The sequence below is a fragment of the Micropterus dolomieu genome, linkage group LG22 (assembly GCF_021292245.1).
Source record: "Micropterus dolomieu isolate WLL.071019.BEF.003 ecotype Adirondacks linkage group LG22, ASM2129224v1, whole genome shotgun sequence".
In the NCBI taxonomy this organism is placed as follows: Eukaryota; Metazoa; Chordata; class Actinopteri; order Centrarchiformes; family Centrarchidae; genus Micropterus; species Micropterus dolomieu.
This window is the reverse complement of record NC_060171.1, coordinates 14877882-14896166: the sequence shown is the minus strand read 5'-3', so window position 1 is coordinate 14896166 and position 18285 is coordinate 14877882. Positions and strand designations below refer to the sequence as shown.

Sequence of the window (18285 nt, the reverse complement as noted above, 5' to 3'; positions counted from 1 at the left end):
TTATTTTCCTTTAATGCATGTTATGTTATGCTGTTGCTTTGACAATATGAACATCTTTCGGGCCAATAAAGGCATTTTGAAATTGAAATTGAATTGATAAGTAAAAAAGGGATATAACAAAAATGTAGACTTAGAAAGAACTCATTGAAATCTGATAAATAAACGTAAACGTGTTTTGTAGCAGACTGAAAGAGAAGGACAGCTCTGAGACATGCTATGTTTGAGTTCCGTGAGCAGAGCAGAACAACTCCTGCCAAATATCAATTGGTTGATTTAAATCTGAGCAGCGCTGTAACTCCGCCCTGAACTTCTTTTGGGTTTGCTCGATGTACATTGACATGTCAACGGTTTCCTCACTCCGCACCATTGCTCACCATTGTTCCAAACGGTTGGTTCCGCCCTTGCGGATAATCACAGACAAAATCGAACAACTCTTCTCTAACGTCACTTGAGCTTCACCCAGGGATTGGCTGGTGCCGTTTCGAAAAAGTTAAACGGTTTCAGCGGGGAGGATTTCCAGTACAGTCCGGAGAGTTTATACATGAGCTGTAAAGGAAAGTGGGAACTCCTACATTTCAGCACATTTATTTTTATGTCAGTATGCGATTGATTTAGCCTTTAAAATTAGCGCAGCAACGAGCATCGGATTCCTTTTTCTGAAACGCGGATATCAAAGGTAATACTAATTGTTTTGACTTCAAAGAAAATGTTAGCATTAGCTGGCTAACATCGTGCCGTTAGCCGTTTAACTTTTTAAATTAAAACTTTAACGTCATCTCTGTTAAATGAGCTTATAATGTTTTCCAATAACTGTTACCACTGTTATATTTAATGATTGCTGCATGCTCGCCGATAGCATTTGACTGTTTAATATTAGCTAAGCGAATGTGTTAACATGGAAACGTTAACGTTAAGTTAGCTATTTGTGTTCACGTCTTGGTTTTATGTTTTGCGAATGTGTTCTGTTTTTCATGTAACACAACGTATCCGTGCTGCTGTAACATGAAAAAAGTGACGTTATGTTATTGTTGACCTCATTGTTATTAATGTAACGTTAAAGGAAATTGCTGTACAGTAATCCGTCCGCGAATATAAGGCATTGCGCATGCACCGATTAACGTTACACCTACAAAGACATGAAGAGTGCAAAATGGATCCCATTACGTATTGATTTGGTGTTTGGTAATGTTACTGTTGTTCGTTGTTATGAAACGGGTTTCACTTGTTTGTGTCAGTGATCTTAATGGATTGTTTACCTTGTAACAATGCTAACCTTTCAAGAGAGTATAGATGTGACCCTTTTTTGTAAGTTAACGTTACATGAGGACATTTCACTAAACAGACACTGTGATACTACTTTAAATATTCACAGTGTAGCTTAAATGGTTGAGACAGTCTTCATCTATGTGAAGCATCAATAGTTTACAAGATCTCTCAGTCAGTAATGGTAATGGTTTTGTGTATGTGGTGCAGCTTGTACACTCTGCTGTAATCCCGGATGAATTGCAAAATTAGTTGCTTTTGATGACTATATTTTTCTAATTTACCGTTAAGGGGGTTTAAAATAAGTAGGTTCAAATAGTCATCCTGCTTATCAGAAAATAAAGGCTGTGTCAAAAAGGAAATTAAATCAGAAACAACCAGTCTGGTGTTTATGGGGTCTATAGTGATGTGTCAGTTCATTTTTACTGCATGTTCCACCTTGACCTGGAGTGCGATCTTTCCCTCAGGGCGCCAACATGAACTCCGTACTGTCATCTGTGCGATCCCTCATGCAAATGTTTGATGGCAAAGTACAAGAATTCACTAGCGACATTGATAATGTCCACATGGTTTGGCTCGAGGAGATCCAACAAGAAGCCAACCGCATGTTCTCAAGGTAGGCAGGAAGTAACAGACTGAATACAATCTTCAGAAATCTGTTCTTTTCAATAATTGTCTTTACTAATTTATGCTGTTTCTTTTTATTTCAGAGATTTTAATGCTGAACCAGAATTAATGCCAAAAACACCATCACAGAAAAAGAACAGTCGCAGGAAGCGTGTGTCTGTGGGACGTCAGGAAGAAAATCAAGCCAGAAGAAGGTTTGTTGCTTTCTTTCCTGTTTTAGTAGAGGCTACATTTTCACATTTTCTTTAAAGCTGAGCAATTTTAAACATGTTGTGCCTTTTGTAACTCTAAATAAATATTCCTTTCCTGTCCAGATTTTCAAAGGGAAAGCGCAGTAACCTTCGTCGCTCCTCTGTCAAATCACTGAACTTAATTGCTGAAGAAGGGGTCATTCCCGAGTCTTCCACCTCTGAAACCAACACCACCACACAGCCTAAACGCACCACCCGCAACAACAAACAAACAAAGTCTCAGGTGGCAGAGGATGTGAGCCAGTCACTTCATGGCAGCTGTATAACTGAGGAGGTGGAGAACAAGAAGCCAGTGCTAGTAGAGGATGAAGAGGTGGACAAAAATAACAAGGTGGATGCAGAAGTCAAGTCGGACTACATATGTAGCACTGCCCTGTCTCCACCAAAGATACCTTCACCTGAGGTCGTTGTCAGCATCTCTACAGCAGACCGCCTGTCTGCTGAGTTTGCCATAAATTCAGAGCCTTCTCCTGGCCGCACAGCTACTAAGATTGCAATAGCTGGCGACGCTCAAAGCTCTCGGCGGAGCTCTGTACGGTGCTCCCTTAAGCTACGTCACTCGCTGGCTGGTCTGCGGCACAGCATGACTCAGGAGTCTGTTCGCCGTGCCTCACGCCGCTCCATGCTTAAGAGAAAGGTGGCTCGTATGGGCAACTCCACATGTAGCAGCAATGTTGATGGTGAGAAATAAACCATATTTGGTTGTTAACTTCATAACATGCTACTTTAGCAAATTCTGCCTCACTTTGATTCTTGTAAATCTGTTTATTATATTTGGCTGTTTTTCTAATTGTAGAGGACTCTTGCATGGACTTTGCAGAGGAAGAGGAAAAAGAGGTGTAAGTAATGGATTAAAATGTCTTTTTGCACAGATGAATATATTGATGTCCTAATGGAAAAGAAAAATCTACCCTGATAGACCCTGATAGAGATCCTGATGAAGATATTTTTTACTGTGACTGCTATATTTGTCAACATAACTTGCCCATAGCCACATGCGAATAGACATGATGATTCAATGTTCTTTTATTTATTTGAAAGTGTTCGTCACCCATATTAATTTATTCACTGCTGTAGCCCGTTAGAAGCTGCAACTGCAGACATAGAGGATAATGCGGCAGGCGAAGAATCAGCGGAAACTCCAGAGGTATGAATATGTGTCTTTGTCTAATGAGTGTCAAACGGAAATTGATTTTTATGCTTGGGTTATTGATCAGCTTACATTATTTAGACCCAGATTAACCAGCACATTCAACCGTCTGTTGGACGTATTACTCGGTCTGTGGCTGCAAACTCTCCCAAACTTGCGCCCCCATCACTGTATCCCGCTGAGCAAAAAATGAGCACTCCCAACAAGAGAGCAGGTATGGGAACTCTCCATTTTAGGAATTTTTGTTACATTGGATTTGAGTTAATAGTTCTTGTAATTTAAACACGTTTGTATCAAAAAATGCAACTTTGTTTGTGTCTGTTTCAGTTGTCACTGAGAAGCCTTCCCAGTCAGGTCGGAGGTAACTGCTCTGTCTGTGTGTGTGTGTGGGTTTCCCTAAATGACAGATGGGAGGTTCTTGCACTTTTTGATGACTGCAATGACACTGACAATGAGACTGTTGCATAAATTATGTGTTGTGTTATTTCTGTGTCTAGGTCACGCCAGAGTACCAAACGCAAAGCACCAGATACTGTAGAGGAAAGTCCCACAAAGAGGTTCTCTCCTCCCAAGAAAAGTCAAAGCGTAAGACCTAAAAATCTTGGTGTTGATGTTGAATGCATAATGGAACATATGTAGTATAATAATAATAATAATAATGAAAAATGGATTTCTCGACCAAACTGTAATATCTTCTCCCTTTGTTGTTAATACATAGGCAATCAGACCCAACATGAGATCTTTCCTTCACACTGTGCAGAAGAACCAGATGCTAATGATGACTCCAAATTCCCTTGGCCGGTCTGGTGTTATCAAGTCCTTCATTAAACACACCACGCCTATGAAGACTGATTACAAGGTGAATTTAACAGATGCATTGTCATGCAGTGGAATACCCGACTGTCGAGCTAGACGGTGGTAAAAGAGGGCAGCTCTGCAATACTAACAGGTGTACAAAACACAGTTCATTAAAGGGAGGATGAGATTTTAATCAGCTTTATTTTAGCAAATGCCAGTCAATGTGCCTGGATAGACCCTGATAGAGATCCTGATGATCGACTCGATCTATACTGACTAACTAAACTCCACTTGCCCAAAACAGACGCCTGGTTTTGCAGTGAATTCAAAATAAATAGTATTTTTCCTGCATAACTCCTGATATCTTATAATTTCAGGTGTGTGTGTCCAATACCAAACATATTGGAACCTGCAAAAGCACAAATTAACAGTGTCACAAATTTAAACTGTTGTATTAAAAATAGAGTGCGTGTCCTTAAATTTAAAAAATATTGTGGGTCACATTTATGAATATTTGGATGTTTTTCTTTCTCCCTTCCCCAGTTGAGCGTTGGTTTAGTGGTAAGTGTAATGTTGAAGCACTGTATGTCTGGGCATTTGGTGGTGTCTAATATCCCCAGCTTGATTGAATGTCTCCTCATTTACCACATACATTTTTAGATAAGGCCCTTTCTCACTCATTTAAATGTAAATGTTCAGGCTTTCCTCTGTATCAGAACTGAAATTAAGGCCCGGACAGTTTGATGGCTGAAGATTTAGAAAGCTGTTGTTAAATATGGGCTCTAGTGAGAAAACACTGGCTACGTTTCCAGATGAATCACTCAAACGTTCGACTTTGTTTAACACAAATTTAAATATGAGCCAGAGTCTGTGTTACACTTTTTATGCACAGGAGACAGACTTGCATGTAAACAACCGAAACCGTATCACAATAATTTAGCCCTGAAATTTGGCAGGGTCTATTGGTGAAAGGGGCTACTGTGTTTCCACATCATGGTGTCTCTCATCCCACGGGTCATTAATGCTCATTCTTTGTAATCTTTAAACCTAACAATGCTTCAAACCACCTAAAATAACTTTGGTAACCTCACTGTTTGTTGGCTTTGAAACATAATTTCATCAGAAGTAGAAAGTGAAGTAAAAATCCATCTCAAACAGGAGCCATGAGAGTGTCAGTGGATAAAGATTTACTAGGGGAGGGGGGGGTGTGAGTGGGTTCTGGGTCATGTTCAAGTTTAATTTGTTGTAATCAAATGGTATTCAGCTACTGTTAGTGGTATTTGGGAACTTTGTCGTAATGTACTGGGTGATTGTCTGTGATGAGATAAACAGTTACATTAGTTAACATAGACATGACGGTAGACACGTTATAATGGGTGATCTCTTTTAAACCAGCTACATCTTGTAGAATTGTAGGCTTGAAAGCTGCCTGTAAGTTTCTATTTCTTATTTTAAAAGTAACTTCCAGCAATGTCTTCCTCTACACTTAGCTGGTTGAATTTGTGCGCACACAGTAGTTTAGAGACTAACGATCACCGGTCAAAGGACAGGATCTCTGCAGTTCAGCAGTGTAAGAACAAACTTTGATTTAACTCTTTAAGACCATGACCAAGTCTGTCAGGGTGGATTTTTGCTTCATCCGTCTGCTACAAGCATATGGTGATCTGTTTCCACATGAATGCACGCCACCTGCTACTTTGGATGCTTTAATGTTGGACACCTATTGCAGTGCATTAGAAATTGATTTCTGACAGCGTAGCTTTAATAAATCTGTGTTTTCTTTTCTCAGACGAAAGAGCGTCAGAAACTGGAAGCTCTTAAAAAGAAGCAGGAGCAAGAGGAGGAAAGAATGAAGAAAATGGAGGAGGAGAAGAAAAAGAAACAGGATGAACTTAAAAGGTTAACTCTCAGCCTCTTTATATACTCTCAACTGACATTTTAGTATAATCCTTTCCTTATTTTACTTATATAAAATTTGTGTTACAGGAAGAGGGACGAGAGGCTAAGAAGAGTGTTTGAGGCCAAAGTCAAAGAAGAGCAAAGGGACCAAGAAAAGAAAAAGAAGATTGAGCAAAAAATGGCTCAGATTGATGAGAAAAATGATAAGGTATGCGACAAATTTGGGGTGTGTCAGTCTACATGTATAGCCCTGATATAACCCTTTTCCCCCTAATCTTTGATGTGACTGTGCTTCTACATGCAGCGTCTGGCAGAGGAGAAGGCCAAAAAGAAAGGGGCTGTTAAACGTCAAGACGAGCAGGAGCAGAAGAGGAAGTTGGAAGAAGAGGCTAAACGGAAGAAGATTCAGCAAGCTGTGAGACGATGCTCTTTTAGTATTTATTTAGTTTTTACGTTGGTGTAGCTGTGCTCAGCAAACTGAGGCTTTATCACATGTCAGTGCATGCAGAGCCCGTTCCCATCCTGCACAATAATGCCTATTGTCCACTCTGGTGGATGTAACCCTACTAGCTGATGAGTAATTTTTACTATAGGTTTTAGTGGTGTGTGTGTTTTTTTTTTTTTTTTTTTTTTTTAATTTTTTTAAAATTAATTTTCATATGGTTGTTAAACATATTCAAAGAGGTTATGTCTCATCAATATAAAGTACACATTTTTCATCTCTTTTCCTGTGGCAGGAAGTTCTGCCAATATTACATTTTGCTGACAGGCTTTTTTTGTTTGTTTGTGTTTTCTAAAACTTAAGGAGGAAGAGAAGCGGCTGCAAGAGTTACTGGTCAAGAAGAAGGCTGAGGAAGAGGAACAGCGAGCTCGTAAGCTGGCTGAAGCTCGCAAAGTGCTGGAGCTGAAGAGAGAGCAGGAGAGGGAGAGAGAGGTGGAGAGAGAACGACTAGCTGCTGCTGAAAGGTCTGTAATGACTGCTTTTACTTTTGAACTAAGTAGCCTAATTAACTTTTGAACATGGTAATGGTGTGTTACACTGAAACTTGCATCAGTGAAAACCATAAGGAAAAGGTCTGTATTTACTCCAGAGTTTGTTTTACTGATTTGCGGTCTGTTTTTCAGGGAGCGAGTGGAAAAAGAAAAGGCTCTCGCTCTGCAAAGGGAACTGGAGAGAGCAGCAAGAGAGAAGGAGAGGAGAGAACTGGAAGAGAAAAAAAAGGCACTTGAAGAAAAAAAAAGACTGGTAAGAAATAGAAATTTATAACCAAAACATCTTTTAACACGTCTGAACAGTGATAGTTTAAGCAGTCCAAAGGGAATTAGTTAATTAATGTCACCATTAAGCTTGATTTATACTCCTGTGGCGGGTCTATGTGTGTAGCTACGCACGAAGCCATGCATTTATACTTGAGCGTTGGCGTCGTTCTGCAATTAAACCGCCAACAGCTTGTTGGCAGTAGCGCTGCATCGTCCACCGTGTTGACTTTTGCTGGCCAAGCAGGCTAACTTCCGGTTTAGCCCTCTTCTAATGTGAATGGGGGTAAAATTGTTATAGGGTGTTATAGCCTTTTCAAATGATATCATCCGAATGGATCACATTCTGATAGTGAAATGAGTCATTTCGCTCCGGTTTTGACGGTCAAATATATTGATCCACCATGTTACAGCCACTGGTTTGGCCACTAGTAGATTTTACTTCAAAGTATGGGGCACTTCCTGTTGGCTCGGAGGCATTGCGAGGCTACCCAGCCGACCAATCACAGTTCTTACGGTCCGCGTTGCCTCAACGTGTAGTTACATTTTTGAGGAGGTGCACGTCAGGTGACGGTGTAGCGACGGCGTAGGGTACAGGGCTACACAGAGGCTACGCCATCGATTCGATGCAGAAGTATAAATTGCAATTTAGAATGCATTGTAACTGACAAGTTGTTAAAAGACTGCATGTTGTAAAGTATCAAAACTCAAACTTTTCAGATCACTCCTGCAGCGCAGTGTACATAGGGCAAACTATTGGTTATAGTAAATGGTAAGTGTTTTTAAAAAAAAAAAAAGAATTCAATACTTTATTCATTCAAAGAAGGTTAAAGTCAAGGGCAACTGGACTTGGTTGAAGATACTAGAAGACGTTTTGTCCCTCATCCGCGAGACTTCAGTTCTGACAACATACCAATAAGTGCCCAAGCAAGAGAGAAGGAACAGTACCAACTGAAAGGGGCACTTGCAGCCTGTGGATACACTAAATGGACCTTTGTGAAAATTGCCACAAGATCCAGGAAGAAGAACAACACTACAGGGGATGAGAAGATCAAACGCAACAATATTGTGATTCGATACGTGTCTGGAGTGTCAGAGAAACTCAGGAGGATTTTCAACAAATGCCACAAATTTGTGTGTTGTTTTTTTTTAAACCCAAGAGCATGCTAAGACATAAACTGGTACACCCAAAAGGCCGCACACCCAAACACAAGAAAAGCAATCTAGTGTATGCAATCCAATGCAGTGAGGAAAGCACAGGGCTAACTCCTCAGGTCAAGACTCACACTTAAAGGACAAAGGACACTCGTTTAAGGATCACCAGTTACACATTTTAGACCGAGAGGATGGATGGTTTGAAAGAGGTGCTCAAAGGCCATGACAAAAAGTCGGAAAGACACAATGCTTCAATTTACAGGGTTTATTGTAACCTAAATTAACCAAAAATAATGCTTAAATTATGGGATGGGTCAGTCAGCAACATCAGTAGTGTAAGTGTGTGGATGGGTGATCATGGTGTAAACTGTTGTGGTGTCCAATTAAAGCAAACATGTAAAAAAAAACCAAAAGGTGTAGCTGCTGGCAGGGAGGATGAGAGAGAGAGACGATCTTGGAGGTAGGGCTTTTATCTCCTGTGGAGCACTGGGGCAAGGTGTTCCAGATCAGGGACGGACCACTGCAATCAGCTCCTCAAACAGAAAAGCACATCACTATTACAGTACTGAGACACACACACACACACACACACACACACACACACACACACACACACACACACACACACACACACACACACACACACACACACACACACACACCCCACATGGGAGAGTCAGTTGTCTCATAATGGGCATGTACAGATTTCAGGAAAAAAATATTTTTCATTGGATAATCCTGGTTTACACACATTTTAAAGTTAATGTATTAAGATATTCAGCAGCTCTTGGTTTGTTAGTTTGGCCATTCAGCTGTCTGGTTGCTCATGTGTTTATTTTATTTTTGTTGTACTAGGAGGAGCAGCAGAGATTAGCTGCCGAAGAGAAAGCTGCCAAAGAGAGAGAAGCTGCTGCTAAAAAGGCTGCTGATGCACAGGTAAACCAGCGTCCACACCGCAAGCCTTAGTGCTCGGATTTGGATATTTTCCTCAGAGCAAAATTTGTTTGGCTGTTCACTTTATTTTTAGTATGTGGCCAATATCAAATTCCAGTGTAAACACTTCCGCGTTCCTGAACTAACCACCATGCACAAAAGAACAATAACAAAGATGCCACATGGGGATGCTTATTTGGAGCCAGAAGAGATGGGATTATGATGTGAATGCCTTTAGAGGAACAAATTTCATCCAAAACCTCAGGATGTCATGGGCTACTTTTAACTGTCAGCGCCTCCCTCCGTCATTCTATATTAACTCCTGCCAGCGCAGACTTGTGACAAAAGTCGCGTAAAAGTCTCATGAATTCTGAAGTGAAGTTGAAATCAGAATTGAAAAGGCACGATTCCATTTGTGTTTAAGCCATTTTGGCCTGCAGTCTGTAGTCTACAGTGTGAAACTGTATAGGCATTCATTCCCAGGTCAAATGACTGCAGTAGTCACGTGTATTTTTCAGCTCCAATCAGCAGTGATGCAACTAGCATAAAAGGCAAACTCGTCTACTGGCGATGTGAAAGGAGTCAATCTCCTATTTCTATTGCTTTTATCCACATTTAGAAAACTTGCATATATGTGCTCATTCTGGTGTAAAAGGGCATTAGTGTAGGTACACATGTACAGCTGAACATAAGCAAAAGTTAACTCAAAGGCCCGATTTACTAACATCCCGAATAAAGAGTACTAAATTGCGTGTGCATTCTAAAATATTGCATGTGCAATTTTAGTACCTGTTATGGGTGATTTACTAAGAATTATTGCATAGATGACAACAGGAGCAAACACAATGGAGGTAGGAGTATTTAAATTAGGGTTTTGCGTGTTTTAATGGTTTCTGCCATGGAGAGTCGGAGTGAAAGCAGCCACAGCGCGAAAACCTTGGTTTGTTTCGTTCAGTGTGTCCTGAGTATGTGGAAATCGTATGTACCTGCCTGAGATTGCACTAAGTACTTGGGACAGCACACCTGGAAAAACTGCTTTAGGAAACCCCAGCAGAAATGGCTACAGTATGCTGGAATGACTCAGACGCGAGGAAATGCCAGCAGCAGAGGAAACAATCACTGACCGTGCCCGGTTGCCCTGGGATCTCCTGTCCCTGGCCCTGTACACACCCTCTCCGTTACCTACAATGGGTTGTCTCGCAATATTATGACCGGCGCGCTGTGAGCAGTTGGTGATCGTTCCCTCTGGCTGGATGAATTTTACTCGTGATCCATGCACTACTGCAGCTGGGGGCTCTCCGCAGCGCCACACAACTTTCTTACCTCTTCCATCTCACGGAGAAAAGAACAGGCATGAATGTTAATACTACAGTATTGCCAAAGCTAAAGGAAAATACAAAGAAATTCTATTCATATAGTTCATTGAATAAATAAAATAATTGTATTTCTATATATTAGATATAGAATAATATTATTAACTTCTCTACGTTTACTTTCATTATGGCTGTGTCTCCTTCTGGCAACAATAACAGCAGCCATCTCTGTGCAACACTTGGCGATTTGCACCTTCCTTTCAAACGTATTAAATGCAGAGGCTGTTGCGCTCACGTGAAATTGTGTTTATGCTTGGTAGATCACATTGCGTGTAGTAAATGTATTTGCACGTTGCGCCCCAAATTGCATATTCAGTAAGGCAAAAGTACTAAATGAACAACAGGGGCTATCTTGCGCTTTTGAAAGACGTCACTCTGCGTACCCACCGTTAGTAGATCATTTTACGTGCTAATTTGCTGGTGATATCAAGTTTACACACGTTTTTACTCTCGCGAACCTTTAGTAAATCAGGCCCATAGACTTTGCTCTTGACCACTTTTGACTTGACTTGACTTTTCTGAAATAGTCTATATAAAAGTGTTTCGTTTTCTGTGGATTATGCAGTTATTTGGGTGAATTGACAAAGTACATAATATTGTATTTTCCATCTTTTTGAAGAACGCTGCTGCCCTGAATATGACTGTGGACATGGAGGTAAGGATTTAACACAGCCACTCTGAAAATAATTTCAGTTGAATAAACAAGGGGACATTTTGGAATAATACACATGAAACATTTACCTGAGCTGGGTTTTGTCTCTTAAAAAGTTGTTTAGTGCCTTTAGTGTTGCTCATCAAAAACACTTGTGTTCTGGGGGCTAACAAACACGCTGTGCTTATATTTTTTTACCACTTTTCTTTTCAATCTTTGCAGCGCTCTGTAATGTGCACGCCTGTAAGAAAAGATGGTGGCCTCAATGTGACTGTGGATATTGAGGTAAATTAAATGAAGCATCTTTAATCAATGTCTATCTAATGAAAATTAGAAAGATTTTTTTCTTCAGAGCAAAGCCTGAGCATGATGTGATTTATCCTCCCCTGCAGCGATCGCCACAATCATACTCCATCACTCCGAAGGGCGGCAACAAGCCTTTGATCCCCAAAACTGCAGAAGATTACGGGATGGACCAAAACAGTGACGACTCCACTGACGATGAGTCAGCCCCAAGGAAACCTATCCCATCCTGGGCAGAAGGTAGGAGGATTTACTGTAATAACTTATGATGACGTTCAGTCTGTAGTCCAGGCTGTTTTTAGTTGTTTTATAATGCTCAAGGCTGAAAGTGACTGTTCCCTGAATCCCTCCCTCAAACGCGATTATCCAATCACAGGTTAGCAACAATAACTACACACAGTCCAGCTTTGGCTTTTTTATGTGGAAGCGATAAGCATGGGATTGTACTAAGGATGATACCTTGCAAGTGTGCAAAGTTGTGTCTTTCTTTATAGGCTTTCCTAATATAAGGAGTGGGTTACACATTTTCTGTTCTAATATTAGCTGCAATTGTTAGTGTCTGGCTAGCTAGCGGACAACCTACAATAGTAAGTGAGCGTTCCAAGTCCGCACCAATCAAAAACTAACAACATTAGTTTATTGGTTTACAGGTTACCTTTTAAACTTGCACATTGTGTGTGTCTGTCTGCCATGAGTATGGTCCCACTTTGTGGAAGCCAGTTGTGGATGCTATCAAAGTTTAGACTAACTGTAGCAGCTCTGTCCTGCTCTAAAGACCAGCACATGTGTTGGTCTTCGTCCTGAGATGTTACAAGTGAAAACATACAGTTTGAAAATAGACTCAAGAATTTAAGCTGAACAGGTTTATGTTAAATGAGAGGTTTTCCAGCAAACAGTAAATTTCAATATTTAGATTTATTCCAAATTTTGATTGTTACATGCCTGTTGTAGATTTAAATGAAACATGTACTTGTTTCCTTTCCCAGGTGCCAATCTGCAGCAGATTATTAGCAAGCAGTACTTCAACCCTCCTGATTTAGACTCTTTCTTCGGAACAATTGAACCACCAAAACTGGAAAACATCTTTTACAAGAGCAAGCCTCGCTATTTTAAACGCACCAGCTCTGCTGTTTGGCACTCTCCTCCAATTGGAAACAAGTAATGTCTATACAGCAATGTATATCTGTATTAGTGTACAAAGTTTTTATATTTGTTTTGTCTGTTTCCAATAAAGTCACGTTTTTCTCTGTCATTTCTAATATTAAATTTTTTTAAGGTATTAGGCATCAACATTTTAGTAATATTACTAGTTATGTAAAATATCATGGATTTCAAGCGAGGAAATGCTTCACACTTGTACTTGAAAATGGGTGTTTATTATAATCCAGTTGGGTGTGAACTTGTGAAAGGTTTTTACCAAGTGATCAGTAAAAACTAATTTGTATAATGTGTGTACTGACTGTAAATGATAGCAATGTTTGGGATTGCATTAAAATGGTAAGACCACAATATTGTGTAGGTTGCTGCTTTTGTTTGGATATTACATCATACACATCAGTCCAGATAAGAACATCTGTGGGGCTGTAGCATGGTTGTGCATGGCCTTTACATAAAACCTAAGTGGAACCAATAATATTTGTGATGGTTCTGTTCCATTTAGCTTTCAGTAAACCCTTACAGTGAGGCAGCATGCATATCACCAGATCCCTCGAACTGAAATACGGCTTTGTTGTTTACACCGGTGTAATGTCAGATTGTATGCCACATACAGAGTGTCACCCCCAGAAAACAAGTTAGTATTCAATTTTGCTTTCAATCTAAATGGATTCTTGCATTTAATTGGTCATTTAACATCATGGATGTGAAGGAAAAACTTTGAAGACCTACAAATCCAGCAGGACAAACTTCATCCGCTGAGGAAGATGTGCTGCTCTGATCAAAGCTCCACAACAACTACTAAATGGATCTTAGGGTGAGTCTGTTCTGTCAGCCGGTCTCTCCGCAGTCATGAATAAACTTTACATCTACATATTTATAGGAAAGTTGGAACCATAGCAAGTTTATAATCAGTATTTTCAAACTGAAGCACCGGTCACTCGTGAGCTGTGGTCATAATAAAACAAGGTCCTGGATCTGTTTGAACAACTGGGAGAATCGGTGGGATGATGCCAGTAGTATATTAGGAACAATAGTTTCCACACTGAGCAGAAGTTAAATTCTTGTCATGACTTGTTAAAGTAACCAGTGGTGAAATTGAACTAATTTACTCAAGTAGTGTACTTCAGTACAGATTTCAGGTATTTTACAGTGCTTTCTTTTTATGCCACTATTTACTTCTACGGCACTACATTTTAGAGGGAAATATTGTATTTTTTTTATGTCATTACAATTATCTGACTGATTTTACAAATTATATTTCTGCTTACAAAACATGAAGAGCTTATACATTTCTAGTTAAAATTAAACTACCAAACACTAACTACAGCAGAAATGATTAGTTGATTGACAGATAATTAACTGGCAACTAGTCATTTTTCATGTAAAAACATGTCATGGTTCCAGCTTCACAAACATGAGGATTTTGCTGCTTTTCTTTTTAATACTTTTGAGGTTTGGACTGAATGTGTCACTTTGGGCCCTGGGTAATTGTGACGACATTTGTCACATTCTTCTGTATTTTTAAAAACCACACAATTAGTGGATTAAATAATCAACAAATGAATGCATAATGAAAATAATCGTAGTTGCAGTCTTATACAAAACTGTTTTTAAATTTTTTTTTCAACCGTAAAACCCCTACTTTACATTAATGCATGAATAATAGTCATCAACAGTCACAAGGGACACTTTTCTGCATTGAGTACTTTAAAAACTATGTACATTTTCCTAACTATACTTAAAAACTTTTACTTAAGTAAACTTATTTGCGGGAGTATTACAGTGTGGTATTAGTACTTTCACTTAAGTAAAATATTTGAATACTTCCTCCAACACTGCAACAATAATCTGGTTATTGTTGTGTTAAATTAGATTTGTGGTGCCAAATCCACTGTGCACATGGCTGTGTTACTGATTATGTACAGTCCCGCCCCTTTAAATGCTAATGTTAATATGCTAACATGCCAATATCTGAGCCACCTCCTGATACAGGCAGGTATGAGCAGCTAACATCAGCCAGTCTGCTAATTTCTGTCGTTGGAACTTCCATGTATCATATTGCTTCAAAACCAGCATAGCCACTTTGTGAGAAGTTCGACATCGACAAACCAGGTACGTTTACAAAACAGCTTGAAGCTGTGTAGGTTGTAAATGATTTTAGTTGTCTGAGATGAACTGATGGAGATCTGGTTGCTAACAGTGACTAACGTTAGCGACATTAAGGATGTTAACGGCTACTTAATTATCTAGCTAGCTGATGTAATAAAATAAGCTATTAGGCCCCATCAGTTATCACCAATCTTATCACCAATCAAGGCTGTTTTCCTTTTTAATTTAGTGTGTAGTGTTGGCTGCCGCCATGTTGGCAAGCTTTATCATTTGTCAGCCAATTTTGACCTAACGTTTGTTTTTTTGTTAACTTATATGAACATGTAACGTTAGCTAAACATTCTTCTGTGTCTTAATCACATCTGATTAGCCACGGGTTTGTAAAAGATATAACGTTATCAGTAACTAGCTCAAAATGTGGAAGTGTTTATTCATCTTGTTTATGGTGGCTCTGACAAATACCGCCTGCCTTTAAAAATACACTTCAGTTTCCCAGCTTTTCAGTCAGTTATTGTGAGATGAAGGTCAGTGTGTCTGGATCGATATAAATGCAGTAAATTGACGATGCACCCAAATCAGCCTAAGCCACAGCCATGGGAGTACGTTTGTATAGGGGCACTTTTTTGTTAGAAAGTACAGAGGTTGTTACATACTAAATATCCATCATCCATCCATCGTCAACCGCTTATCCTGCGTACAGGGTCGCGGGGCAAACTAAATAGCTGAACGAATTTACTTTGAAATCCCATTCACCACCATTGTATCTGGGTCAAGGCAGAAATCTCAATACTTGTGCAGGTAACGTTAATGTTAACGGTAAACCCATAATGGACTGCATCGGAGACATGCAACTAGTCTAAATGAAGGAAAATGTCTTTCTGTTTTAGTTGTCTATGCCTGTTATTGGTAGTTGTCTTTAAGGTATTTTGTTATCCAGTAATATACTGCCTTATTGGACCTGCAGAAAAGTGTCATACAAATGTGTTTATTCAATTATTCATTTTTACAGAAATGACTTCGCAAATCCGCCAAAACTTCCACCAGGACTGCGAGGCTGCTATCAACAGACAGATAAACCTGGAGCTCTATGCCTCCTATGTTTATCTCTCTATGGTAAGACATGGTTTCGAACCGAACCAGCAATGCAATGTGCACCTCTCCTGTCCAGTGTTCATGGCTCAGTGTTATTTGTGTCTTTATAGCTCAGAGACAAAAACAAAGGCTTGTTGTTTGTTTTTAGGCATACTATTTTGATAGGGATGATAAATCCCTACCACATTTTGCGAAGTTCTTTCACGCGCAGTCTAAAGAGGAGCGCAGTCATGCAGAGAAGATGATGAGCCTGCAGAACAAACGGGGAGGTAGAATTTTCCTGCAGGACATTAGGGTATGTACCTGTTTTCAAGTACTGATTCACAAAGTAAATCTTTCATAAAGGTGTTTTGGTGATACTTGAAGTACCAATTTATGATGCAATTACATTTTTTGTTGTTTTTATATTTCAGTTGCTTATTTTTGTTAACTCATCTTTTGGTTGTTTTTTTTTTTTTTTAAATCAGTATAACATCGGTGTTGAATTATTTATGTCTAGAAACCTGATAGAGATGAGTGGGGGAGTGGCCTGGAGGCTTTGGAGTGCGCCTTACAGCTGGAGAAAAGTGTAAACCAATCCCTGCTGGACCTGCAGAAAATGGCGACTGAGCACAGCGATCCTCATGTAAGCAGCAGACTGAGGGCCGGTGTGCACAGCATCTGGTTCCGTCAGGGTTCATTTGTTTCAGATTTCGTATACACACATGCACTGCAAAACTATTTTTACTTCCGTCTCCTCCTGCTCTGTGTTCACTTGTACTGCATTTTTAATAAGGGTTGGGTATTGAGAACCGGTTCCAAGTCCAACTGTTACCAGAAGCATCTATTAGTCAACACACATGCATTTCAATTCCAATATTTTTGCATATTTGAGTTGCACTTCCTGATTGAACTGCAGTGAGCATCGCATCATCATAAGTTGCACTTGTCTGTCATTTGTCATTTTGTAACGCAGTGCATCAACAAAGCATACGAGGGACACCGTCTAGCTTAGTTGGTAGAGCGCACACCCCATGTACAAAGCTAAGTCCTTACCGCAGCGGCCTGAATTCGAGAATCACATCATCAATTTACAATCCTGGACCATGGCGGACTGCAGCAAACACTCAAAAGTTTGGCTTAGTTTTACTAAAAAAAACACAACACGGCAAAATGCAACACCTGCAGTAAAGATATTTCGTGCTGGGGAGGAAGAACTTCCAACATGACCAAGCATTTACTTCAACACGGCATGAATCTGAAGGAATGCACCATGTTCAGTGTGTTGCGGTCTCCAAGCTATGATGACGGCCCAGATACAGCCAACGCTAGTAGTAGCAACATCTCACACTCAAGTACAAAACACAGATGAGCTGTAATACCTGCAGTTCCTGCCGGATGTGACAGTGGTGAGAATAACAGTCTTTCCTTTGTATCCACAGATGTGTGACTTCATAGAAACACATTTCCTGGATGAGCAAGTCAAATCTATCAAAGAGCTCGCTGACTTGATATCCAACCTGCGCCGCATGGGAGCCCCTCAGAATGGCATGGCTGAGTACCTCTTTGACAAACACACCATGGTTGACGAGGGCAGTTAAACTACTGTGACACTGATGACCATCCCGGTCACCGCTGCATGCCAGCTCGCCCCTTGTCCATAACATGTACTGCATATAATACAGATAGCGCTGCTTTATTTATGTTTGTTGGCTGTCGATCAACTGCAGTTTGCAAAAGGCTTCAAAAACTCTCTAAACTGACCTCACCTAGAAATAAAGACTGAGCAAATCTAATTCATGACATTTATGTGTTGATGCTTTCTGATTGTGTGTTTGGTGTTTCCAGTATGGAGTCTAAAACACTACATTTTAATCCATCCATCCATCATCAGCCGTACATCCTGCGTACAGGGTCGTGGGGGGCTGGTTCCAATCCCAGCTTACACAGTTTGTAATAAGTTTAAATAATTTAAAAAAAAATATTTTGCATCTTATTTTTCTTTTCCAGGCTTAAATTTAGTCAAAACTCATTCTGATAGTCTAAAGTACTTTTTGTTCCCAATATTGCTCCTTTTTATTGTGTTATTGAGGACATTTAAAAGAACGGGAGTCCTGAAACCTGGCTATTGTTTTAGTATGTGCCCATGACGGCGGCTGCTAATTCTGTGTTGAGCTTATTTTAGTTGTCTTATTAAGAAAAACATCTTTTACAATTAATTTGTACATGAATTGGCAAAGGAAAAACAATTGACAAATGAACACTAGTTAGAGTATTCCAGTAAAG

General features: G+C 39.8%; 2 protein-coding genes across 3 annotated transcripts; both read left to right on the top strand.

Moving 5' to 3' along the window:
- The first annotated feature begins 486 nt into the window (after positions 1 to 486).
- Positions 487 to 13170, top strand: LOC123962273 (inner centromere protein). Of its 2 annotated transcripts, XM_046038296.1 has the most exons (21): positions 487 to 676; positions 1731 to 1879; positions 1974 to 2084; positions 2205 to 2821; positions 2938 to 2980; positions 3219 to 3288; positions 3373 to 3505; positions 3619 to 3652; positions 3789 to 3876; positions 4010 to 4150; positions 4633 to 4650; positions 5879 to 5988; positions 6076 to 6196; positions 6293 to 6403; positions 6794 to 6954; positions 7114 to 7234; positions 9256 to 9336; positions 11326 to 11361; positions 11581 to 11643; positions 11751 to 11901; positions 12648 to 13170. In XM_046038296.1, the coding sequence occupies exons 2-21, from the start codon at positions 1740 to 1742 to the stop codon at positions 12821 to 12823; spliced, it is 2526 nt and encodes an 841-aa protein (XP_045894252.1). In that variant the 5' UTR covers positions 487 to 676; positions 1731 to 1739; the 3' UTR covers positions 12824 to 13170. The 2 variants fall into 2 exon arrangements, with proteins under 2 accessions (XP_045894252.1, XP_045894253.1); XM_046038297.1 differs by lacking the exon at positions 4633 to 4650.
- A 1601-nt stretch (positions 13171 to 14771) lies between these two features.
- Positions 14772 to 17802, top strand: LOC123961698 (ferritin, heavy subunit-like). Its single transcript, XM_046037290.1, has 5 exons — positions 14772 to 14931; positions 15938 to 16041; positions 16169 to 16315; positions 16520 to 16645; positions 17442 to 17802. The coding sequence occupies exons 2-5, from the start codon at positions 15940 to 15942 to the stop codon at positions 17598 to 17600; spliced, it is 534 nt and encodes a 177-aa protein (XP_045893246.1). The 5' UTR covers positions 14772 to 14931; positions 15938 to 15939; the 3' UTR covers positions 17601 to 17802.
- The last annotated feature ends 483 nt before the right edge of the window (positions 17803 to 18285 follow it).